Here is a 25,551-nt window from a genome sequence, read left to right on the forward strand (position 1 = left end):
CTCCCTCTGACCTACTACACTTCCTGCGGCCACCTGCTGACTCTGGATGGTGGTTGTGCGCTGCTCCTTCTGCCTGAAACACTCCTGCTGCCGCTCTTTGGCTCTTTGCGCATCTTCTTTTCTGGGTCTCAAGGCTGCCCACCCATCTCACCCAGGCTGCCTTCCGCCCTAATGCCTTCTTGCTCCCCAGTATCTGAAATGATCTCTGCTGGTTCACCTGCTGATTCCCCTCCTTCTCTCACTGCCGGTCCCATGCACAGAGCGCGGCACATGGCAGAGCCCAAATGTTTGTTCACTGAGAAAAAAAAAAAGCGTTCTTGAATTCCACTGTATTTATTAACTCCATTTCCAAGACTGGATTAGAAAAATCACCTGAAAATTCTTCTCTAATAAATAATATACCTCTGATTTACAATGTTTGGGTTTTGCTTTTTTTTTAATCACAAATGAAAGTCTTTACCAATCTGGCCCACTCCCGGGCAGTTACAGCAAAGCCATTCTGGAGAGCTGCATGACCCGGAGCTGCAGCCCCAACCCTCTGGGCAGGCTTGGGTCAGTAGTCCACACTCCGCATGGTGGCCACCGTGGTGGCGAGGCGCCGGGGCAAGCCTTTGCTGACCTGTCTGTAGTCCTCAGGTTTGGTCTTCAGGAGCGTCCCGACGTGCTGGAGGGTGCGGGAGGGCTGCAGGCCCAGGGCATCCATCACATTGACAAGGTAGTCTGTGGGGAGGGGACAGACACTCAGTACCAGGCAGGTCAGGCCCCACAGGGCCTCCCTCAAATAAGAAATAGATGCTCCCCCAAGCTTGACGCCGGGTGCCTGCTCTACTCTCAGCAAGAGGCCTCTACTCTGAGGGCTTTTCCATGAAGGTCAGGCCTGACTGAGCTCAGCCCTGGTCCAGGATTTCTAATCTACTAAAGGACCAGCAACATCACAGCCATCCCCACCACACCCCCTGCGGACCTCAGCAGACACTCCACACTGGGGACTCCGGGGTCCCAGCCCTCTCCCCAGTGGGCCCCACTGACCCCTGGGGTTATGGAGATACATGAGCTCATCAGAGCAGTTCCCGATCAGAGCAGTTCCCAAAGACCTCCCAGCAGAACCTTGCCACGAAGACAAGGACGGGGCTGGGGGAGGTGGCCTCATAGAGCGCAGGTTCCCACGCCTCCCAGCTGGCCCACTGGGGTACCAGTTAACTAGAGTCCTGGGCCCACCCCAGGTCACATCCATGAGGGTCTCCAAGTGAGGGTCCAAGAACTCTTTCAGTGTCAGGCAAGCTTGGGCACCACCGGCAGAGGGAGACTTCAGTGATGTCCCTCTGCCTGCCCAAGTCCCTGCTCCTGTCTGCAGACCAGCTAATGCCCATCAGGCTGCATGTTAAGAGAATGAAACAGGGACAAAGGCCATGCAGGCAGCTTGATGTGCTGTGGGTGACGGATAAACGGGCATTGCCTTTCCTTCCTCTTCCCTGGGTGGGGACAAACCTAAGGGAGCATCCGCAGCCTTCTCAGGTCCGTCCCTGTTCCTGCTTGGAAGGACTACAGACAGCATCATCCAGGAGGTCCCCTCCTTGCTTTGAAACCCCTGCCCAGGTTAATAGCTTCTCCCTGACAGGCTGGAACTCCAGGCAGGCCCTGCATCTCCTGTGTCCTTCTTCTGAGGCCCAGCTCAGGGCAGGGCCCACAGAGGAGCCTGTTCAGCCCAGGCTGGCTGGCTGAGCCCCAGCTCAGGGGAACTGCTTCCTAGGAAGGGAGCCACTAGTCAGGCTCCTGTCTTCTGCACAAGCTCGTCCATAAAATGGAGCTCCCCTCGCCTACAAGCCAGGAGCTGCGAAGTGGAAGCCCAGGGCCCTGCATGACTCTGCTGTTTGATCAGCAGAGTGGTCTGAGACCTGTTTCTGTAGCACTTAATCTGAGTATCTTTAAGGGGCCATGCACTGCCATAGACCTTGCCCATCTCTCTGTGCCCCGCTTGAGTGGCCCACCCCGGCCACCCCTTCCCAGCCCAAGCACACTCCCCAGTAGAAGCGCCGCAGCTCAGGCACTGCCTATAGCCCACCTCCTGGCACTGCGGGCACGGGCAGATGCTCAGTGACCCTGAATGAGGAATGGCTCACCAGCAGGGGAGCTAACAGGGAGAAAGAAATAATGTGAAGAACTGAAATCCAAGGGGACCCCCAAATCTCGTTTCACTCACTAGTCTGGCTGGTTCTCTGCCCAACACTGCTACACTGACAGGGACCACCAAGGAGCACTGGGGGCGCCCTACCTCTTCTCAGAGCATGTGCCTGTGAGGTGACAAGACACTGTATCCCTTGGCAGCTGCTGAGCTCACACCAAGTGCCCACAGCTCAGGGGACCAGGGTGGCTGGGCTCCAGGCCAGGCCCCACCACTGACAGCTCTGGGACCTGGAGGAAAGGGCCTCATTTCTAGCTCTTCTTCAGTAAAACAAAAGGCTGGCTTGGCTCCATGATCATCCAGGTCAGAGCTCTGCTGGGTCCCTAGGGAGCTGATCTTTTAGGCCCCTACCCTCTACCCTGAACACCCCAAGAGCTGCCACAGGCAAGTCAGTGGAATGATAACAAGAGACTGGGGACACTCCCAGGCTGCCTGCCCACAGCACCCCAACCTCAGAGCACCACCTCCTCTAGTGGAGCCAGCAGGAGCAGGTGGGCACATGCCTCTCGCCCTGGGAGGCAGGCAGGTATTCTAGGATTCCAGGTGGCCTCCTTACACAACTGCTCTGTGCCTCCGTTTCCTTATCAGCAGGATGGAGGCAGGAGCAGGACCTCGCAGGGGAATCTGAAGATTGCACAAGACAACGGGTGTAAGGGCTTGGCTCGGCACCTGGCATGCCTGGTGTGTAGTAAGAGCTTCACCAACATAAGGTGAGTGACTGTTATATAAATGGAACAGAAGGCCAGGCAGGCAAGGCAGTATACACATCAGTAACTCCAACTCCCCTTCTGAAACTTCCCTCATGTTCTCAGCCTTAGCAGCCGATCAGAATCCCCTGAGACACTTTCCAAAATACAGATGTCTGGGCTTCCACCCAGACTTACTAGGTCAGAACCTCTGGGCGCAGGGCCTGGAGAATCATCTGCATTTTTAACAAGCTTCGGAGCCAAATCCAGAGGTGACATTAAGAGGAGGCCTGAGAGGAGACTCTTAGAGAGTCGAGAACTGACAGCTGCTGTGAGCCAGAGCTGTCCTCTGACCGCCTGTCCCGGGGGACCCACCAATATCAGTGGCCAGCTGCTTGGTGGAGTGTGGCGTGAGCTCGGGGATCTGGAGGATGACATCACAGTAGGTCTGCATCGTGGCTCTGGCGATCGAGCCCAGCCAGCTGTCAGCCATGTTGTCCAGCTCGGGCAATTCATCCCCTGGAAAGGGAGAGACAGTCACCAAAAACAGCCTGCTCAAGAAAACCCATCAGCAGTAAGTTACAGAGCCCTTCTGGGTGAGCTGGCCCATGGCAGGGGCTATCCACACAACTAGGCCAGGGTGACTGGTCTTAGCAGGAGAAGTGGGGAACAGAACAATTACATCTTAGGTCAACTGGAATGAGCTAAGAGCAACGAGGACTCAGAAAAGGGGGCAATCAGCCGAGGCCCTGCTGGGGTCGGTATGCCCTGGGTGCTGGTGCTGGGTGGCCCTGCCCTCAATGCCCTGTCCGGCCAGAGGAGAAAGGCCCTCAACGTGGTGATGTCTGTGTGGCAGCAGGCATACTCAGAGATGGACTGAGCCCCATGCACGTGAGAATAAAGAGCATCCAAGCAGAGCACATACGTGTTTAAACAGCGTCCACAACACAGAGCACACGTGAGATGACCCTGCTTAGAAGCACATGCACATGTGGCTGCAGACAGGTGCATGGGAGAGCAATTCCTCGTTTGCCACATCACCAGCTCAGGGCAACAGACTGGTAACCTGAAGAATTATTTTTATTTTAAAAATTTAAGAAAAAAAATCCTCCTCCGTGGCTGGAACAGGAGCATGTGGGCGCAGAAGATACCAGGGGAGAGAGGAGGCTGCAAGCACTTACAGGGCAGATTGCGAAGGGTGTCCAGCACCAGGCCGGAGGGGCTTGGGTTTTGTCCCCTAGTTTTCAAGCAGGGCCCCTTAGTTTTCAAGCAGATAGGATTCATGAGTCAGAGGGTGAAAACAGGAACCAGGAAATGGAAGCAAAACAGACAAAATGCAGGAGAGAAAAGAAATGCCAAGGAGGGTGTTAAAAGGCCAGGCAGATGGAGTGCTGGGCTCAGAAACACTTGAGCCTCTATACTGGGCTCTGGGAATGGCCTGGCCACACCGCTTTCCACGCAGCCCCTTCCTGAGCAGCACTCCCCACAGGCTGGCTCTTGCCAAGGGCCACACGTACAGCAACAGCTCATTGGAGAGGCTGCGCCTGCCCAGTAGATGTCCCACCTGAGCCTGACCACCCAGACTGTAACCCAGGCCCTGGAGTGGGAGAGCCTCCACAGGGCCCAGCTGCCACAGGGAGAGCCTCCACAGGGAGAGGGAGAGCCTCCACCAGGCAGCACATTCCTCCTCAACCCAGAACCACAACCCCAGGGCAGCACCGCACCTGAGGGACTTGGGCCCCACTGCAGCCCCAGCGTAGCAGGTGCAGGAGGGAAGAGGGCATGGCATGCAGAGCAGAGGCAGGAGCTGGCTGCAACGCCCCTCCAGAGCCCACTGCGCATGTGCAGCCCTTCCGTACACCACTACAGGAATCCCAAAGCTCAAGTTCCTCACGGGAAAAACACAGAAACTTTTAAATTCCCTTCTACTCATCACACTGTTTAGAAAAGGCCATTTACCTAAAACACCACCCACAGCTATTCACCACCTGGCTCTAAAACCTGCACTGTTAAAATGCTGGACATCCTCAGGCTATATGCGCAGGCTCCCTGCTTCCTGCTCCCTGCGTGAGCCTTTCCTACATGACTAAAAAATCTTCATAATAAAACGTTGAGAGAGAAGAACAACAGGATGTAAACACACAGATTAGTTTCTTGCGGTTGCCATGTTTTCGACCACTGTTACAATTTTACTTTTTGGCTGGGGTTTCTTCCTCCTTAACAACACCCAACCCAGGGCCCAGCACACAGTACGGGACTAATAACCGTTTCCTAAGTGAATGAATGGGTGAATGGGAACAAGTTCACGCTAACTAACCCACACGGTTTGTTTGTAGGGGACGGAGAGACGTTATGCGCTTCCGGGTCTGAGGCAACACACGGTGAGCACAGCACCACGTCTCCTTGCCAAAGAACTCGAACCTGAATTTAACCCTCACCAGGAAGAGACACATAAATAAAATATGTGTGGGTGAAATAGGGTGGCACCTGGGATTTGATTTAAATACTCTAGCAAAAAATGGGACAGGAATACATGATGACAGAAGGCATTCTAAGTCAATGATGAGGGCCTGGGGTCTCATCAGGCTATTCCCACAACATAAGTACGTGTGAGCATGTGTATGTATACGAACATTTCTATGAAAAAACGTTCTCTAAATTTTTTAAACTTAAAAAGCACATTAGCAAGTAGATAAAAATAAAAATCACATAACCTCAGACCTTCAATGACTATTACTGACATTTTGGTGTATGTATATTTTTTACATACAACAGAGAAATATATTCTTAGAAAACATTTCAGACAATAATACAAAGCAAACAGTAAGCATCCTTTACGCCTTTCCTCCACTCCCCCCAGATACCAGCATTTACTCTTTGAGACCTGTTCTCAAGGGTTTACATGCCTATGTACATGAGGAAATACACAGGGTTGGGTTTTTCAAAACAAAGGTAATATTATTTGGCACACCCCATTTTGCAGGACTTTGGAGGGCTGTGTGGGATGGGGTCAGGGTGCTGAGGTGAGCATGTCCTCATACCCTAAGGCCACTGCTCCCCCCTGAAGGTCCGTCTCACCTTGCTCAGGAGGAAATGGCAGCTTTCCTGCGTGCAACGCCAGCTCTAAGGCGGAGTCCTCCTGGGTCACAAATGGCTCCAGGTTCAGGGGGAGGGACATGATATACTGCCCAATCTGAAACAGAAGAAAGCCCTTCAGGCCGATGTTGAGGTGCACAGGTAACTTCATGAAGAACACCTGTGTGAAGGCAAGTGATGGACAGATGCAACTGCTACACCTGGGGCAGCCCCAGGTCTGAGTTCTCCAGTGTGTGCTGATACCAGTTATGGCAACACCTTAGGAAAATCAGGGTGGTTTGCAGCGAGCACAGATCCATCCTTCTCACCGACTGCCTCAGCATTCCTGGAACGCATTCAACACAAGCTCTGCCTCCAATGAGCTAATGGATGCCGAGGGGCCTTGTACAACCTACAGCACTGCGTAAACATCAGTTATTACTGCTCACAGATGAAAAACCAGGAAGCACAAGGCCAGCAAATCCTGTCCCCTGGACCTGGACCTCTGCCTTCTAGGCAATTTAACCAGGCAAAAGAAGGAATTGTGCTGGGGAAAAAAGCCATTTATGGTTATAAATTAATTCAGAGGGAAACTATATTGCTTTCTTAATACAAACTCTAGGAAATAAAGAAAAAACCTTCTTGGCTGTTGGGGAATCACAAGGATAAGGTTATAAGACCTTTGGGACAAGCCATAATTAATACATGATGGTCACGGGTTTGTCGGATCTACATGGCTGTCATCATGTACTCTAGACACCTATTTCCATTACAACTCAGAACTGTTTTGTGTTTTAAGGTATGAGATAAGGTTGATTTCCAGGTTATGACAACATATATTTTAACAAGACCTGTGAGCCCATTATTGCTTTTTGGCTCTACACTCATTCCAGACATCTGTCTCCACTCAGAGTTGACACGAACTCTGAAAGCTAAAGGCCTGAGGACTCCCCACCTGGCCTCACATGTACCTATCCAGTGGCAGGTCCCTGAGAGCACAGTGTCAGAAATTAACAGACTCCAAAACCTACCCAGCCCCAAGGACTGTGTGACGATTCCACCCTTGTTCCCAAGCATCTCGTGTATCTGGCTATGCTGAGCCTGAACGTCCTATGGTCCATCGTGCTAACAAAGTACCGCTAGTCTGGCATCCCTTTAAAGAGGTCCGCAGCATTTCCCCTCACTCAGTGTGGCTTCACTCAAACCACACACGGGCACACTCACCTCACTAACCACCACTGTACATTCTGCTGGAAAATGGTGGCAGAGTCCTCGCTCTTCCACAGGTCAGAGGAAGAAAGGGTGCTGATTTCTGGGGCTGGGATTTCTCCCTTCAGCAAGTGCTTCCTGTTCACCGACTGTGTGCACAGACCTCAGGCATATTCCTGTACTTAGTATACCTTTCATGGTAGCCACAACTTTTGGCTAAATTCACAGACCCAGTTCTACTCAAAATAAAACATCACCATTCTACCTTGCGTCAGTTTTAAATTTTTCACAGTGGTTTTTCCTGTTTCACTCCTTTATAATGCTCCCGTAGTTCTGCGTGGGTGAGGGCATTCACCAACGAGGCAGTGTCCTTTAGGTACAAAATTTCAATAATGTGACATCTCAAACTTCAATTCCTTCGCCTTAGACTGTAAGGCTTGCTATGGTTCCGAGATTCCAGGAGCCCAGGTTTCTCGCAAGAGCCGTCAGCATGTATTTTTTGGAAATCAACGTGAAAGGCAATGCTTACCTCTCACACACTAGTAAACACTCCTGCACCTCCTGAGGGCAAGCTCAGTGACTCGGGAATACCGAAGAGCCTGTGGTCAGACAGACTTAGGCTCGAGTCCTGGCTCTACCACTGCAGGACCTGGGGTGGCTTAGCCTGCCAGGGCCTTGGTTTCATCACCTCTGCAATGAATGAGGATGAGCCTGCTCACTTCAACGGGTGTGGCGAGGACGGAACTAACACTGGTACAGCATGAAGTGCCTGGCGTCCTGGACAGGCTGTGCTGGATAAGCGGCCTCCAGCCCCACTCGTATCCCCGAGCCTCGAGCCTACCTGTGAGCTACCCCCAACCAGCATGTCCTGTGGACAGGACACTGTCTAGACTGTGGACTACCTCACGCACCAAACCGCACCCAGCACTGTCCTTGCACACACTGAGTTTGATAAATGCTCCTTTCCAGCCCCAGATCCAGCACCTGCAGCACATGTGGGTCACAGCAGGTGGGGAAGGCCGCCTAGGAACTCACCCTAGCCCCCTTACTCCTCTCCAACAGCCTCTCAATCCAATAGCCAGTGACACCGTTTCCTGAATTTTGACTGTAATGCGTATGTCTCAGTTCTAAAAATGAGATCATTCCCATTGGTTGTACAGACCCACATCTTAAGTTTCACAGAGCAGGAAGTCGGGTCAGTGACTGTCACTCGAACTTCACTGCCCCTAGTGGACAGAGTGGATGCCATCCTCCGCCAGTGGGCTCACCACAAACTCCTTCTAACTGTACAGACTTTACTTTAAAATTCCTGTGTATTACAACAGTCATAGCTTACAGTGGGGGGGGGTCTAAAGTGAGAGTGAGGCAGAAGTCATCCATCTCACAATCCCCCTTGAGAAACCAGAAACTGCCCTAGTGTGCAGTACACAGACCTGGCCCCACTTCTGTGCTGTATTTCTTATAGACACTGACACTTCAGAGCAATGGAGGAAGCTGACCACAGGAAGGAAAGCAGAGGCTGTGAGCAGGTGCCTGGGTCACTGTCAACTGGGTGAATGGAGGAGGAAAGGCTCTGAGTGCTCTTTTATTCTGCTCTTTTAAAAGATTAAACCTATCCGGCCGGGTGTGGCTCAGTGGTTAAGCATCGACCTAGGATCCAGGAGATCGCAGTTCGATTCCCACTCAGGGAACATGCCCGGGTGGTGGGCTCGATCCCCAGTCAGAGGTGTGCAGGAGGCAGCCAGCCGATCAACGATGACTCTCTCATCATTGATGTTTCTATCTTTCTCCCTCTCCCTTCCTCTCTCTGAAATCAACAGATATATTTAAAATAAGTAAAATAAAAGATTAAACCTCCACAGCTACAGTTCTTGTGATGAGAGTTGTTTGCTGCTGTGAATTAAACAAGAGAGCAAGCTTAGGTAGGTGCTCATTAGAAGTCTACTGACTCTTGAGTTCACACCACCATACATGCTGTTCTAAAATCTCTGAGCTCTGCTGGGCGTGGCTCAGTAGTTGAGCGTCGACCTAGGGTCCAGGAGATCACGGTTCGATTCTTGGTCAGGGCATATGCCCAGGTTGCCGGCTCGATACCCAGTCAGGGGCGTGCAGGAGGAAGCCGATCAATGACTCTCTTATCATTGATGTTTCCACCTCTCTCTCTTCCTCTCCCTTCCTCTCTCTGAAATCAATAAAGATACATTTAAATAAATAAATAAATAAATAATCTCCCAGAAAACACTTGGGCTACCTGCATCTGGTCTTCCCCAATCAGACTTTCCCACTGGCTCGCACTCTGATGATGCCTCGGGTACTGACTGCACCTCATGTTAGGGAGGTGGGGTAGAGGGGAGGAGAGGCAGCCTGCTAGGTTCTGAAATCAGCATGTTTCACCAGCTGATTTAAGGAAATCAGCTGCATTTCCTTAAAGTCCTGGACATGGATGGCCCAGATTAAAAACCCACAGCAAGGCCTGAAACGCTGCGACCACCAGAGAGAAGCACAAGCGGCTCTTACGTTGCTGATGTACTCGAGAGGGGTGAGGCTGAAGGTGGGCAGGGCATCCGTCAGGGTCTCTCCAATGCCCGCGGTGTTCCAGCTCTAGGGGAAGGAGAAGAGGGGTCAGTGTCATAGCGCCAGGCGGAAGGGGAGGCAGAGGGCCACGCAGAGGGTTGATGGCGCGCTCCCATAGGCTTCTTTGGCTCAGAGCTGGCAGCCAGGGACTTCTCTTCTCAAACCAACACCTTGAAGCTGCCACAGAGGAACTCACCCCCCAACCCCAGCATTCCTGCAGGGCTCCCATCTTCTCCACTGAACTATTCTGTGGAAGCCGAGCCCTTGTTTCTCCCTCAGAACATGAAATGAAGAGTTAGGCTCCTCTGCTCTGAGTTTTTCTACTGAGTGGGGGCAACAGGCAAAAGGTTGCTGTGCACAGGTAGCCTCACTAACTCCTGGGTCTTTAGCACTCCGAAAAGGCTAGGACAACCCCAAATCTGCCACAGCTACCACATGTAAATCTCTCACCTTGGGAGGGAGGCTTGGGAAGCCCTTTCTGGTTGCAGGGATTCCCAAACCACACTCGCCAATACCATCTATAAACTGAAGCTACTGCTCTCATTTCTACCTGCCTTCTGGAGGTATTTCTCAACCGATTCTGAACTCTGAGGGGAGGGGAGGTAAGCAGTCTCCAAGCACGTCCCCAGCTGCCTGTGTCCACTTTGTGAGCCCTCTGCTGGGGACTCTTGGCACCAATGTGACTTTCCTCATCATTTAAAGTGGGGATGTCTATGATTTCACCGTGTGAGCCTTCTCATGCTCTCTACAGAGTTAGGCAAATCACTGGCACACACATGGTTACAGAGTTCAGCTTGGCACACCCTCACACGTAAATCTAGTTTCTTCATTCCAACCTGAGTCACCCTAAAGCCAGCCTGGAAAATAAGGCCCTTTCTGGCTGGACTCCTGGAGTAACTCCCGAGGTCACACTGTAGCTGCTCTCTGCAGCCACCTGATGCCCGATCTGGTTGCTTGATCCTTTAAGTAGTGTTCTGGGAAGGTAATGACCATATCCACCCCTGGATTCCTGCCCAAGCTAAGCCTGGCCATGCTCTCCATGCTCCACAGCACAACGTGATTCTGCCTAATTTTCTTTGCTCTAGAAAAGTTCTCTTCCCCACTCCTGCCCCTATAATTCACTAAACTCCTGTTCTTGCTTGAGAATATTATTTCTAATCTAAATTCCCTACTTTCTTCCAGTTAACTCACCCCCTGAGAAGGAAGACCAGATCACCCACATGTATCAAGGGCCTGTGATGTGCTAGACTTTGTAGAGAGAAGACAAGGAAACCCGCCCCCCCCACCCCCCATACACACGGGCTTCCACTTCAGGAGGTGTCGCTGGCAGGTGCAAAAAACATTTGTCCAGAGAAGCAAGAGCGCAGGGTGACTGGGAAATGGGTCAGCCGCAGGATGCATGAGGTATAGAAAGAAGGCTAGAAAGAGAACACAGCTTTGCCTTCCAGAAATAAATTGCAAAGGGAGGAGGGAGAGAAACAGAAATAGAAAAATAGAACAGGTAGACATGGAAGGGAACCTATAGAGCAAGAGAGACAGAAAAGACTTTCAACCAATTCGAATGTGCGGAATAACCTGGATCCTGATCCAAAGCTAAATTATGACTTTTGTAAGACAGTGGGAAATGTGAACACTGGTAACACTAAGGAACTAGAGTTCTATTTTAGACAAGGGTCTACACGAGTTACAGTGGCCAGGAGGTGATCATGTTCGAGCAGGGTGATGAGGCCATGCAGTTCACTGGCCTCTTCTCTATTCTTGCATGTGTGTGACAATTCCCATGACAATAAATTTTTAAATAGACTATCATACTGGCCCTGGGGAACTCAGTCAGGGTTTTGAGTGGGGAGAGACAAAATCAGAGCAACACTTTATGAAGATTAACGCACAATTCTGAGCATGGAGGGTGGGGAGGCAGAGAGAAAACTCAAACAGTTCAGACACGATGAGAACCTGGGCCAGGGCAGTGGCCATGGAAACAGATGGGAGCCGTATTTAAAAAGAAGCAACAGCCCGACTGGGTGCTTGCTGCTTGGTGGTTAGAGCTTTGGCCTGCACGCTGAGGGCTCACAGGTTTGATTCCCAGTCAAGCCCATGTCTCAGGTTGCAGGTTCATTCCCCTGCCCCTGTTGTGCCGGAGGTAGCCAACAGATGTGTCTCTCACATCGATGTCTCTCTCTGTCTCTCTCTCTGTCTCTCTTTCCCTTCCACTCTGTCTAAAAATCAATGGAAAAAAATATCCTCTCATGAGGATTAACCAAAAAAAAACCAAAAAGAAGGAACAATGACAGCTTGGTGGTCAAGTCACTAGCAGAGAGAGAGACAGAGGGCTGGGAGGAGCAGCACCATGGGGCAGGATGGAACACCAGTGTCCCAGGCGTGTGTTCAAGGGCCTGGCGCTGTGGACGGGGAAGGCTTCAGAGAGGAAGCAGGAAGAGGAATGTCAGGCAGTGCTCAGGTGGGTGGAGAGGGAAGGGGTGTAGAGGGGAAAAGCAGTTTGGCATGAGGGCCAACACAGCACACGGAACCGGCACGGGTTTCAAAAGGAGGCAGAGAAGGTGGACTTGAAGAGGGCAACTGGGAAATGCTATACATTATTCAATTGTTCGAAATTTATTTAAAATTTCCGTCAGTTCCACCCTGCCCCATGGTGCTGCTCCTCCCAGCCCTCTGTGTCTCTCTCTGCTAGTGACTTGACCACCAAGCTGTCATTGTTCCTTCTTTTTGGTTTTTTTTTTTGGTTAATCCTCATGAGAGGCATGGCTCAGAGGTTGAGCACTGACTAGGATCCAGGAGATTGGGGTTCGGTTCCCGGTCAGGGAACATGCCCAGGTTGCGGGCTAGGCAGCCAATCAATGACTCACTCATCATTGATGTTTCTATCTCTCTCTCTCCCCCTTTTCCTCTCTCTGAAATCAATAAAGATATGTTTAAAAATAAATAAATAAGTAAATAAATAAATAAATTTTCCCTCAAATGGGCTTTTCTGTCCATGTGTCACCAGATAATATCACTAAACCTCAATAATCTATTCTGAAATGGAATAGAGTGTGGGTTTATATTCCTGTCATGTAAAAGAGTGGTACAATTGACCAGCAAATATTAAAAACAAACATTTAATGGCTAGGGATTAATTTTCAAACCCTTAAGGCTGGACTGTTTGCCTCTGCACGGTGCTTCCGAGCTGGCACCATGGAGCGGCCGCCTCCATACCCATGCCTGAGGCGCTGTGCTGAGGCCTGACCAGAAGGCCAGAGTGAAGCAGCCAAGAACCAGGTCAGAACCATGAGCTCAGGATACAAAACAGAGGTGAGGACAGGTGGGAGCTCCACACCCAGCTCCATGAAGAATTAGACTAGGAGAACTAAGGTTTCAGAACAGAAGGTCAAGATTTTCAGCTTTGACCCAATAAAAATAATCAAAGAAACCAAGCCTGGAAGTAGGGGAGGGAGACAAGAGCTTTGAGGACGCTGATACCCTCACCACTCAGGCAGGTGAACCAGTATCAACATCTATCTAAAATGGAAGTGTGAGCCCTGGCTGATGTGGCTCAGTTGGTTGGGTGTCATCCTGTACACCAAGAGGTTGACAGTGCAATTCCTGGTTAGGACACATGCCCAGATTTTGGGTTCGATCCCCAGTTGGGGCTTGTATGGGAGAAAACTGATTGATGTTTCTCTCTTACATCGATGTTCCTCTCTCTCTCCCTCTCCCTTCCTTTCTCTAAAATCAGTAAAAACATAAAAAAATAAATTAATTAAAGTAAATGGCAACGTGATCATCAAAGACAATGACTCTGATCTCTAATAGTTTCCATAATCTTTTTTTCCTTAACCTTGGAAAGAGATCTGGGAACTAATTTTTTTGTTTTGTTTTTTTGTTAATTCTCACCCAAGGATTTTTTTCCCATTGAGCTTTAGAGAAGGAGAGAGGGAGGGACGGGGAGAGAGTGAGAAGCATCCATGTGAGAGAGACACATCAACTGGCTGCCTCCCATGCACACCCCTACCAGGCCCTGGGTCCAGGGGTCAAACCCCACAACCCAGGGAATTGAACCTAGAACCCTTAGGTGTGCAGGCCAACTCTAACCACTGAGCCACACCAGCCAGGGTGTAGGAACTAATTTCTTTGGCAATGAAGACACTAGTATCTCAAGTTCAACCATCCCTTTGGTTTCTTTTATCTTCTTTTTCTAGTTAAGTTCAAATAAGTTTTATATGGTATATGTTCCATTTTTTTAAAAACAGCCCATGCGTACAATCGCACTGTCTTCCTATGGTGCTCATCCAGCCTCCAACTTGGGGGCAGGCATGGAGAGGAGTCTGGGTGGACGAACAAATGTTCATACTGCTTATTTCTAGACCCTGAGATTCTGAAAGGGTTTGGTGCTTTTTCCTTCATACCTTCCTGTATTGTTTGATTTCTGAAAATATGTGTACTTTTTATTTTTTAAATTCTCATTCCTCTTAAAAAATGAGAACCAGAGAAAGAAAGAAAATCACCCCTTATGAAGCACCTGCTCATTTAGCAGCCATCATGCTACATTCTATCATTTGCAGAATCTTACTTAACTCTCACACGTCTGTATGGTGAGAATTACTGTGTCCCCATCTCAAAGATGAGGAGGTGAGGTCAGGAAGAAGTAGCAGCCTCTGCCCTGTGATCCAAAGCCATGTATGGGTGGTGCCCAAGGACAGCAATGGTCACTGACATCACCTCCGATGCACTATGATGGCAGTGGCTCTTCAAATCTTACCCCCGCCCCAACCACATGAGTAATGTACAATCTGGCTGGAGTAGATCTCATGGCATTTTGCATGGACAAATCATTAAAAAATGAAAATCATAGAATTCCAGGGGTAGAAAGAAGCTTGAAGTCGTGGAGTCTAACTTTATAGATGGAGACTGAGATGCTGAGAGGGGCTGAAACTTACCAAGGTCATAGCAAACCCTTGACACCTGGCCTCGTATGCTTTCAGGGAGGCAGAAGAAAGCCAAGAACTTGTAATTATGCCAAACCCATCTTACTGCTTCCTAAAAGGATCTCCTAGTTATTAAAGCCCCATTACTGGATCTTTCCCAAAAGACTCTCAAAAAAAAAAAGGGCCAACTCCTGACAGACTTGAAGACAGTGGGAGTTTAACCAGGGTACGGTCCGAAGAACCCAAAAGAAAGCAATGGAATCAGGACCAGGGAAGACTGAGCCAGCAGAGAAAACATGACTGGTGGGCAATTCCTTGAAAAGAAATCAGGACAAGCAGCAAAGAGAAGCAAGGTAGGAAAGGAAAGCGAGGTGCTCTCAGAAGAGCCAAGGGGACAAGGCATCAAGGACAGAACAGAGCAGAGCCCTCCCAGGCCCCTTCAAAACCCCAGATCAAATCTGGGGAGGCAGTCTCCCAAGTTTAGTTCCAGAACAATCTCTCCAGAAATGTTTGTGGCATGATGAAAACTATCTCACAAGACGATTAGCTCCTCTGACCTGAGCCAACCCACCCAGTGGCATGGGTCCCCCTTACTTCCCCCTTGGAGGGCACAGCTACACTGCTCCCGATGGCTCACAAGCTAATCAAGCAATAGTAATAATCCTAAGAAACAGCCTGGAAATACAGTATTGCAGTAACTGCAATTAAGATATGGAATTCTTGCCAAGCAATGAACTGCAAGGGACAGTGCCTTTGTGCAGTGGGATTGCTCACTTTGGGAAGTCAAAAGGGCGCCTCCTGAAGCTTTGGGGGGTGGAAGGGAGGGGCAGGGAGAATATTCCTGGGAAGGAGGCAGGGCGGCGGGAAACTCACTTCCATCTTCGGGATGAGCAGCAGCTGCTGTTTGATGCGCAGGAAAACCGAGTCGAAAGCCAGCTGGTGGGCCTGCTGGTTAAGCCGGGTCAGGGCTGCTCTGGAGGCAGACAGCAGGTTGTGGTTACTTGACCCTTTTTCCTAAGACAAGAAAATGCAAAAGGCCCTGAATCCAATCCAGGTCATTGGCTAGTTACACATTTGGAAAGGTTACTGAGAGGAAAAGAGACAGAGACAGAGAGAGAGAGAGAGAGAGAAAGAGAGAGAGAGTGTGTGTGTGTGTGTGTGTGTGTGTTGGGGGGAGTCTAGACAACAGTGGTTCCCAAGGCAGACCCCTGGCACATGCCCAATTAGAGATACACAGGCTCTACCCTAACTACTGAACTGGAATCAGCAGGTGCTGGAGCCCAGGAATCTGGATTTTTAAATCACTTTCCCAGGTGATTCTGGTGCATCTGAGTGAACACAACTTCGTGGGTTGGCAGTTTAGGAAAAACTGACCTGTGACTGTCCCTCAGGGATAAAGGAATAGGAAAAAGCCGGTCAGAAGTGTCATGTATAGACAACAGTGACGGACAAAGCCCTGATCCCCAGTGAGGTCAGGTCAATTACACTGGGTTGCACACCAGAGTGTGACAAGATGCGTGAGTCCCCAGGAATTCCAAAGAGCCTGAGAAAATGCAGAGATGGAAAACAGAACCTTAGTTTTGCTATTATAAATGAACCGATTACAGCAAACAGAAATAAATCAGATTAGCAATAAAGATAAACAGAGGTGCTGTACCCTAATCATAGAAGCATGGATGAGTGAACTTGCAGAACTGCATTAACAAGGGTTTGTCAAGCGCAAATGCAGTCAGCTTGTGGGCCAGGGTGCAGAGGGACAAGGAAGGCCCTGTGAGGGCACCGGGAGGGTGCAGACAGGTATAGAAGCACGCTGCAGTCTCCCCAGAGAATGAGGCCCACAGGGATAATTCCAGATGGTGTTCCGTTCTATGGGAGCAATGTCTCCTCTGCCTATCACCAAGAGATGAGCTTTAAACCAGAACCTGGGTGTGAGGACGATGCTGGAAAGGATATCTGTGGCCTTCTTGGAGCCTGGGGGCCATTCTCAAGGAGCTGTGTGGCTCATTCTGTTTGTTGGGAGGTCCTATCCCTGGACCCTAAGGGTTTAAGCTCAAAGTCAAGGGCAGCTTTATGGTAGACACACTAAGACTCTAAAGGAACAGTGAACAGGGCACGCTTGTCCCCAAGTCCTCCTGCTGCCTCCTGTAGGAGCCTGCACTAAAGGGGTGGCCTGGTCTCTCCACCCTCACTCCTCCCTGGGAAAGAGGCACCACCTCTCCGACTGCTGGGCTGAGGTCCACCCTTCCAGATTCTGCCCACTGGCAAGCAGTACACATTCTGGTCCTCCCTCTGCCATTCAGTAAAAGGGGGCTGTCCCTGCATGGGGCCCAGGAGCTGTTGACAGGTTTAACTCTGGAGGGAAATACAGCAAGATCATTTGGCTGCAGGTCAAAAGCCACACTCTCTAGCCTACCTTCTGTCAGTAAAAATGCTCCATTCACCCGACTCCCACATCTATAATATATTACAATTGGTTCCATCCCAGTCTAGTGCTTAGCCCGTCAAATCATGACGTCAGTGAGACAGAAGTGGCAGCAGGACATGCCATGGCACAGGTCCCTCACAGGGCCAGAAACCTGGGATCAGGGAAGAGTGAGTGACAATGGAAAGCTTTCATGGGCAAGAATGCTATCAGTCTGGTCTCATACCTTGAGGGTATAAAGTATTTCCATTAAGCTGGCGTATTCAGCAGGGTTATCCTTCTGGAGGTAATTATATTCCTGCCACGGGTTCTTGGCAGAGCTCTTCCTGTCTGTCAGGAGGCTGTCTTGAACCCCGCTCAGGCTCCGGGGGCTGTAGGCATCAGACAGGTACTTCCCGGCTGTGGACAAAATCCTGCAAGAGCAGTGAGGAGGGAGTATGGAGGCCCGAGTTTGTATCGAACTTCCTTCTTGAAGCATTCAGACTGCTCCTTACTAAGCCCCAGGAGATCCTCATGAGGCAGGTGGGCTTAGGGTCCATTTTATAAGGAAATGGACCCTTCACTGTTTTGGAGCTGGGTCGCAGGTGCACAGTGGACACCAGGTGTTGCTACTTTCCTACTGAATACTCATCCTCCAGAATATGCCATCTTCCTAATATGACAGACACTACAGGGCAACTGTACCTTAACTGAGATCTGGAACACTGCACTTTCTATGGGACACTTCCTTGCTATATGCGTGTCACTGTTTGGACTAGTCAGTCATGTGAGCAGCCAGTGCCTCAGTCACAGGGAAACTGGGTAGGGAAGCAGGATAGCTGGTCCTGGAAAGTGGACAGCAGCAGACTCCACATACGGGACTGTGTCACACACAGTGCTCACTGGCACTGTGACACTCACCTTTGTGGTTTAGGTGCAACAGGGACATCTCCTTAGAGAAGCTGACCCTCCCTGATCTCTCGGAAAGAAAAGTGCCTCAACGGGGTTCTGTGACCGACCCCTAGTGCAGCTGGGGAAGCTAGAACTCTGTCTCCCAAGGAGGACCTGCCCCAGGGACTCTGAAAAGCCCCATGGGGTGTGCTCAAACTTACCTGCCAGCCTACACATTTCATGGGTACAGAATGACAGGAACATATGCAACCAGGAGAACAGACATAGCGATACATCCCAAACGTGGCTATTTCCCTGACCCCTCCGTTACTGTCATTTCATATGAAAAACATTGCTTTGGACAAGCCACTTTTAGGCTGAGCTCACCACTTTTTCCCAAAAACAAATCCTGTGAGTTGTCAAGGAATGAATGCCTGAACCTGCACACAAATCCTGGGGACAATCCCTTCCTGAGCTGCTGCTGACAGGAGCAGCCACCTGCCTCTACCATTAAGGTTGAGTCAGCTTTCCCTGCGGCTTAGGCCTACCAGTCATTTCGGTTGGGTTCTTTATCTGCCAAACTGTGGCTGTCCCTGCTGCTGCCTTATTCCCAAGTCGTCAACCACTCCTTGCCCGGACCTTGGCAGCCTTCCCTTAATCCAGTCCTTGTACACTCCTTACTCTGTCCTTTTATGTGTTAACAAAATGAGCTCTCCCAAAGAGAAATCTGATGTATTTTCCTCAAAGACCACTTAGTACCCCAGGATAAATCTAAACATGACTAGGCGGGGCACCCAGGGCCTTCTAGAGCTGAGCCCTGGTAGCCTTGCAAACATTCCCTGTATTATGCCACCTGCCCAACCCTCCAACCCCACACAGTGCTTCCCTCAAGTGTGTGCCATGCTCGCCCCCTCAACCTGAAATGCTCTCCCCTCCTGTGCACCTGGGGAAACTCCACTTCATGCTCTGGTCCTAGGGGCTTCTCTTCTGCCACGTCTTTCCTGACCTGCCCTCAGGCACTCAGTCTCCTGCTCCCCTCAGCTCTCACCGCATCATGGTGTTTGTCATCTTATCTCATTTCTCTCATCAGAAGGTGAGACTAAACCAGTGCTCTTCACCCCTGAGCTCCCAGCACAGTGCCTGGCACATGGTGGGTGCTCAGTAAGTATCTTCTGAATGACAGGTGAGCCTGGGGGTGGCTGGAGGTGGAGGGCTGCACTCCTGCTCTGCCCTCTGGGAGTCAGCTCCTCTGCAGAGACACCGCCATAGTATGTCAGGCTCAGTGAGCTGGGGAACTGGCCTCACCCGCCATCCGAGGTGAAGGAAGACATGGTGAGAATGTTTCAAGTACTAGAGATTACAGTTTAAAATGTCAGAATAGTGTGCTCTACAATAAAAACCGAACCTAATATTAAAAAATCTCAAAAAAATATAGCCCTGAGCCCGAGGAACTAATGGCATCTTTCCCCTAGCCTCTTCCCTCAGACACCACAGGGGATCTAGTCACTGGAACCTGACTTCCTGTCCTGTGTATTTACTAGAATTGAGATCTAAAGCATGTGAAATGAACACTGGATTTCTTCATTCATCAGAGAAAAACTCCCTCCTGACTGCAGTGGGCTCTGGGCTAGGTCTTGGGAGTATCAGATGATTGAGCACAGTCACTGCCCTTAACCTCAGAGGTTAATGGGGAGTCTAACCCAGGCCCACATGGGACTGACATCACAGCTTGGTCTACTTCCTCAGCTCACTTCCTTTTCATGAAAGGTTGTCACCTACTCCTCAGCCATGGAAACTTATAAGTTTAGGTTAGATTCCCCAAACCCAATTATCCCATTGAACTGTCCCACTAAAACCTTCCCCTGGCAGGCACCATGTAAGCACATGAGGGGCAGGGCCAGGGCAACCCCACTCACCTCACCTTGCCTGCCTGGTAAGAGAAATCCTCAGAAGATATGGAAGGCAAACAAGTGCCCACCAAGAGACAAGTGGATTTAAAAATTGTGGTACATATATACACAATAGTACTCAGCCATTAAAAAAAATGAAATCTTACCATTTGTGACATGGATGGGCCTAGAGGGCATTATGCTAAGTGAAATCAGTCAGAGAAAAACAAATACCATATGATTTCACTCATATGTGGAATCTAAAGAACAAAATAAACAAAACAAACAGGCTTATAGATACAGTGAACAAACTTTCAGAGACAGAGGGGTTGGGGGCTGGGTGAGGGATTAAGAAGTATAGAGTGGTAGTCACAAAACAGTCATGGGGACGTATAACAGCAGAGAATGTAGGCAATAATATTGTAATAACTGTGTGTGGTGTGGTGGGTTCTGGAAATACCGGGGAGAACACTTTGTAAAGTACATGATTGTCTAACCGCTATGCTGTACACCTGAATCTAATATTAAATGTAAACTAGAATTGAAAAATAAAATTTTTTAAAAAAGAGAGAGCCCAGCTAGCATGGCTCAGTGGTTCAGCATCAACCTATGGTCCAGGAGATGGAGGTTCAATTCCCAGTTGGGGCACATGCCCCAGTTGCAGGTTTGATCCCCAGTGGGGGGCGTGCAGGAGGCAGCAGATCAATGATTCTTTCATCATTTATGTTTCTCTCTCTCTCCCTTCCTCTCTCTAAAATCAATAAAGACATATTTTTTTAAAAAAAAGAGAGAAATCCCTCAGGTGACACCCAACTTGGCCCTGCTATACTCAACCCATAAATCACAAAATGACCCCTTCTGCAAGGAAGTGATCTCTAGAGCTGGACAGCCAATTCCTTTATTGTTCCTGAAGTAACCTAGAGGCTTCCAGCTACAGTCACTGCCACCAGGGACAGGGACCCTTGTTCTGAGTCTGGGTTCTACAGGTGAGACTGATGGGAGGTAAGATAAGCTTTGTAGGCGCTGCCACATGCATGGCCTCCCTGACAGGAGCACAGATGGTGACTATCGCTCTTTTCCTTTTCAAGGCTCAGTGCTTCCAAAATGATGTTGCATCTTTTTTTTTTAAATATATCTTTACTGATTTCAGAAAGAGGAAAGGAAAGGAGAGGGACAGAGACAGACAGAAACATCAATGATGAGAGAGTCATTGATTGGCTGCCTCCTGCACGGCCCCGACTGGGGACTGAACCCAAAACCCAGGCATGTGCCCTAACCAGGAATCAAACCTCGATCTCCTGGATCCTAGGTCAACACTCAACCACTGAGCCACGCCCAGCCGGGCGATGTCACCTCTTAAAGAGGCCCCCTGGACACACCCAGTCTATTCTCATCTCAATCTCACACCAAAGCTTGGACCAGGCTTTCAACCTCTCAGGACTCATCCTCTAGCTATCACTGCCCATTCATCTTCCTAACAAGATCCTTCCCTACCCTTTAGAATGTACTATTGGCCTTCATTAAAAGATTAAGGAGCCCTGGCAGGGTGGCTCAGTCAGTTGGAATATCGTCCATACAACAAAAGGTTGAGGCTTCAATTCCAGGTCAGGGCGAGTAAGGGAGGCAACTGACAGGTGTTTCTCATACCAATGTTTCCCCCCTCCCCTTCCTCTCTCTCTAAAAAAAATATTAATAAAAAACCTATCCTAGCACTGGCCGGTCTGACCAATGAGGCTCAGCTGGTTGAGCATCACCCTGTGTACTGAAAGGTCACCAGTCTGATTCTGGTCAAGGCGCATACCTGGGTTGCAGGTTCAATCTCAGCTGGGGTGTATGTGGGAGGCAGCCAGTCGATGTTTCTCTCTCACATCGATGTGTCTCTCTCCCTTCCTCGCTCTCTAAAAAATCAATAAAAACATTCTAAAATATATATATATGTGTGTGTGTGTTTGTGTATATATCTCCTCAGGTGGGGATTAACAAAAAGATTAAGGAAAGTCTGCATGTTCTGATATGGAGAGATGTCTAGATACATACACATACATATACATATGGAGAAGCTGGAGTCTAAGGCCAGACACTAATCTGTGAGAAAGGACAGCACAGGAGTGATGGTCACACACTTTGGATGACTCAGCTGATGTCCAGGTTCAAATCACTGCATCATAATTGTATCACCTTGGACACAGCTATTTATTTCTGCAAATAATTTCTTTTACTTAAAAAGCTATTACCTGTGCCAAATTCTATGCCTCAATGTCTCTTCATCTGTAAAAACGAGGTAAGAACAGTACCCTACCTCTTTGGCCCCTGAGAATATTAACAAGTTAATTCATGTAAAGCCCTAATGTCAGAGCTCAATAAATGTAATGGGGGGCTGTTAGCAATGTTTCTTCTGGAGAGAAGAATTTTTAGGGTGAGTAGATTTCCAGTTTTTACTTTGTATACTTGAGAATTGTTTTGATTTTTGCAATGAGCTGGGGCCAGGCTGTAATTACCACTGTATTTAAGAAAAATAACAAGCTATATGTCTTTCTTTCAAACACGTTAGATTTTCACCTGTTTAGGGTCCTCATGAATGCAGACCTACTCACCTCCACCCGCGGGTCCCTTGTGTTTGTGTGTGCATGTGAGCACCCGTGCGTGTGCATGGGGGGCTTACTGCATCAATCACGTTACTGTACACGCCCACCATATCTCTGTGGTGCTTGGGTTTCCCTCACTGCAGGAAGTGGCTCTCTCTGTGCTGTCTGGGCAGGAGTTACAGAAAGCAGCAGCTGTCCACCTGCCCTGCTGCACAACTTTCCCCACACTGAGAACCATCAGGAAAACTTGGGGACATGAAGACAACCCAGGGGCTCAGAAACAAAAGAACACAAAGTGGTGAGAAGAAACAGCCAACTCAGAGCACTGCCTCCTCAGTCAGTCTGACCTCCTCCCTCAGGGCCTCTGCTTCCACTTCACTTTGGACCATGGCCAGAAACTCCCTCCCACCCAGATTACTTTAGGACAGCGATTTTCAACCGGTGACCTGCAAGAATGTTTAAAACCTGCAATACCTGACTAGTCAGTGGCACTGACCTCTTTTCCCTGAGATTGTCAAATAAAAAAATGACAACAGTCAACACAACAACAGCCGTCCAGTGTGAATGAATGTCCCATCAGCAAAAAATATATTTTCTGACATGCCGCAGAATTTTAGTAGTTTGTGTGTGACATGAGATGAAAAAGGTTGAAAATCGCTACTTTAGGATAATGAATTATCTGAGAGAGAGGAGAGGGAACTGCTGCTAGCCTCACACAACTGTATGGAAGGGACTTCTTCCCCAAACTCCTGAAGAAGAGAGGTCAGCCGGGCCATGGGAGATGAGAGATTTAGCTGAATGGAAGAAGGAAATTTGGGGGCTGGAGCACTGAGGGGAAAACCAGCCTGAATGGCACACTGGGGCAATATAAGGCCCTGGCAAGTATCAGAAAGAGGGCAGAAGGGCCTTTCCTTAGGCCGACCCAGAAACCCTCCATTGACCTATACCCCTTGGGCAGCACAGAATTCTGCTGCAGAACCCAGAAGGCAGGCTAGTTGGGTGAATCCTGATACGGTAGGCTGGTCCAGGGGGCTCACCACCACTTATAAACACCATTCCTATGGGTAAACTTATTTTCAGTCCCAATAACTGACTTACAAACAAGCAGTGGAACCCAGCCCATTCATAATTCGGAGACAAGATGTACTGCTGCCACATTTAGGCTGAGACTTCCAAATCTAATCAAATGTATTCCACCACTGCCAAGTAGGTCAGAGCCTTGACCTTTTTAGGTGCTCAATAAATGTTTAATGATGACAACGACACCCTGTATCTAGGTACACATAGCCCTTGAACGCTGGGGCTTCAGGTCTGGCCATAAGCTGTCTGTGCAGTGTGCTATGAGCTGTATGCTGTGTCAAGTTCTCCCAGCAGCCAGGGTCTCACCCACAGCTCTCTCCTACCTGTTTGCTAGCTGCTGCTCGAAGTCCCCGCACTGCCTCAAGAGCTCTCCACAGGTGGCGATTATCCTAAACAAAACAAAAAGCACTTCAAGTTCAAGTATCTGGAATGCCAACATTTACAGCACAAACATTGTCTCATTCATGAAAATTCTAACTATTCACTCCTTGGTGGTATGCTGGGTTCTGGGAAAGCAGTTAACCATTTGGCAGCCTCCCTGAAACGTTTCATTAATTAGTAATTAACATGAAAGTTATAAACGACAGTCCCTTCTGGTACCCTCACATCGCAGGCCTCTCTGCTGAGTCACAACTCTATCCAATATGATCTCAAGTAATTTCACGTTTTCAAACTACTCAGGTGTTTCTGGGATTTGCCCTTGAGAAAAACGAGATGAAAATATTTTGTATCTAAAATTTTAAAGCCAGAATTCATTATTTAACATGCGTTAGATGCCTGCTACTTGCCAGGCATGGAATACTGTCTATACTAGAAAATTCTCTCTGATCACATGAAAGGAAGGTGGAGACTGATCCATTTGTTTCTCAGAGATAAGCCTGAATGATCATCAGATCTGTATTTAACAATCTTAATTTGCAAATAATTTTACGCTAGGCTCCTGAGTCCTTCAACACCATACTATAATGTCAGGACAAATCCAAGGATTAAAAACATCTTAAGTCTAGTTAACTTTTAACTTTCTCTGAAATTGCCTCTCATCACCAGGGTATCTAGGCATTCCATCATAAGAAAGGCTTATGAGAAAGTGAACTGTTCCACTCGCCTCAGGTACAATGGAACACCCTGTACATAATACTTTCTGGTCTTCCAAGCCACCACGGGTGACAAGGCTACAGGCAGCATCTAGAACACTAAATTTCATGAAAAATTTCTAGTCTAGATCGGAGCCCATGGGGGGATAATCCAAATGGTGCTGCGAGGTCCTGGATCCACCGTGATTAAAGAGACCCCTCAGAAGGCCTGGAGGTGCTCAGTGGGCTACTGCACTGAGACCCACGGGTCCTACGCACCCTGCACAGAGCCCTCGGCCACAGGTCAGGCAAGAAATGCAAGTGGGGGAGAGTAGCTTCTCTTTTCAGAGTCTATGTCCAAGACTTTAAGGAAAGGAAACTTCTCAACTGCTCTTTATCTCAGCCCAATGGTTTAGCTGCTGAGTGGCCTTGGCGTGGTAGAGCCACAGCACAGCAGAGGACAGCCACTGGACCAGGGGGACTTCAGCCACCAACCCACGGGTCTGTCCTTGGGACAGTGTGGGCCTGATGCTTCTAGAGCTTCCAACTGCTAAGTGATGTGAGAAATCTGGGTTATATTAAATTGGATTTTTAAATGTTAGCAACTAATCCAAAAACTTTTTAAATGCTGTGATCAAACCAAACCTGTCCATAGGTCAGATCTGGCCACAGGCCAGCATTCTGCATTCTCAGGCCGCTGGGGCAACAGATGTCTCCAGGATCTGGCTGTTGACCACTTGGGAGAGTTACCTCAATGCTTTTCAGGGAACTCTTACATAGCCCTTTGTACTGCCTTAGCATCTAGTACTATGGCAAACAGGTCCAGAAACAAGCCCATCAGCTAGGCATTTTCTGCAGTATAAGCTCTAAGTTCTTTTAGGTCTGTAAAAACTATAGGCTAAGAGGGAGAAAACCCTAAACCAAGTTTAGAAAATTTAAGTCATCACAGGAGATGAGGAGCTCATAAAGAACCTGTAAAGATAT

The 25,551-nt window shown here is 49.0% G+C and overlaps 1 protein-coding gene across 2 annotated transcripts in view; it reads right to left on the bottom strand.

Annotated features, from left to right (window-relative positions):
- Positions 1-314: 314 nt before the first annotated feature.
- The window catches only part of COG7 (component of oligomeric golgi complex 7), a 60,024-nt gene continuing 34,787 nt past the window's right edge, over positions 315-25,551 (bottom strand). Inside the window, exons 11-17 of one of the 2 annotated variants that reach the window (XM_087815833.1) lie at positions 23,818-23,883; positions 17,297-17,483; positions 15,522-15,662; positions 9,670-9,753; positions 5,947-6,061; positions 3,244-3,387; positions 315-720 (exon numbers count right to left, since the gene is read on the bottom strand). In XM_087815833.1, the coding sequence (XP_087671959.1) occupies positions 554-720; positions 3,244-3,387; positions 5,947-6,061; positions 9,670-9,753; positions 15,522-15,662; positions 17,297-17,483; positions 23,818-23,883 (904 nt within the window). In that variant the 3' untranslated portion in view covers positions 315-553. The remainder of the gene's footprint in view (positions 721-3,243; positions 3,388-5,946; positions 6,062-9,669; positions 9,754-15,521; positions 15,663-17,296; positions 17,484-23,817; positions 23,884-25,551) is intronic. The other variant, XM_087815834.1, reaches the window with a different exon arrangement.

The sequence above is a fragment of the Miniopterus natalensis genome, chromosome 3, assembly GCF_054644295.1.
Source record: "Miniopterus natalensis isolate mMinNat1 chromosome 3, mMinNat1.hap1, whole genome shotgun sequence".
Taxonomy (NCBI): domain Eukaryota; kingdom Metazoa; phylum Chordata; class Mammalia; order Chiroptera; family Miniopteridae; genus Miniopterus; species Miniopterus natalensis.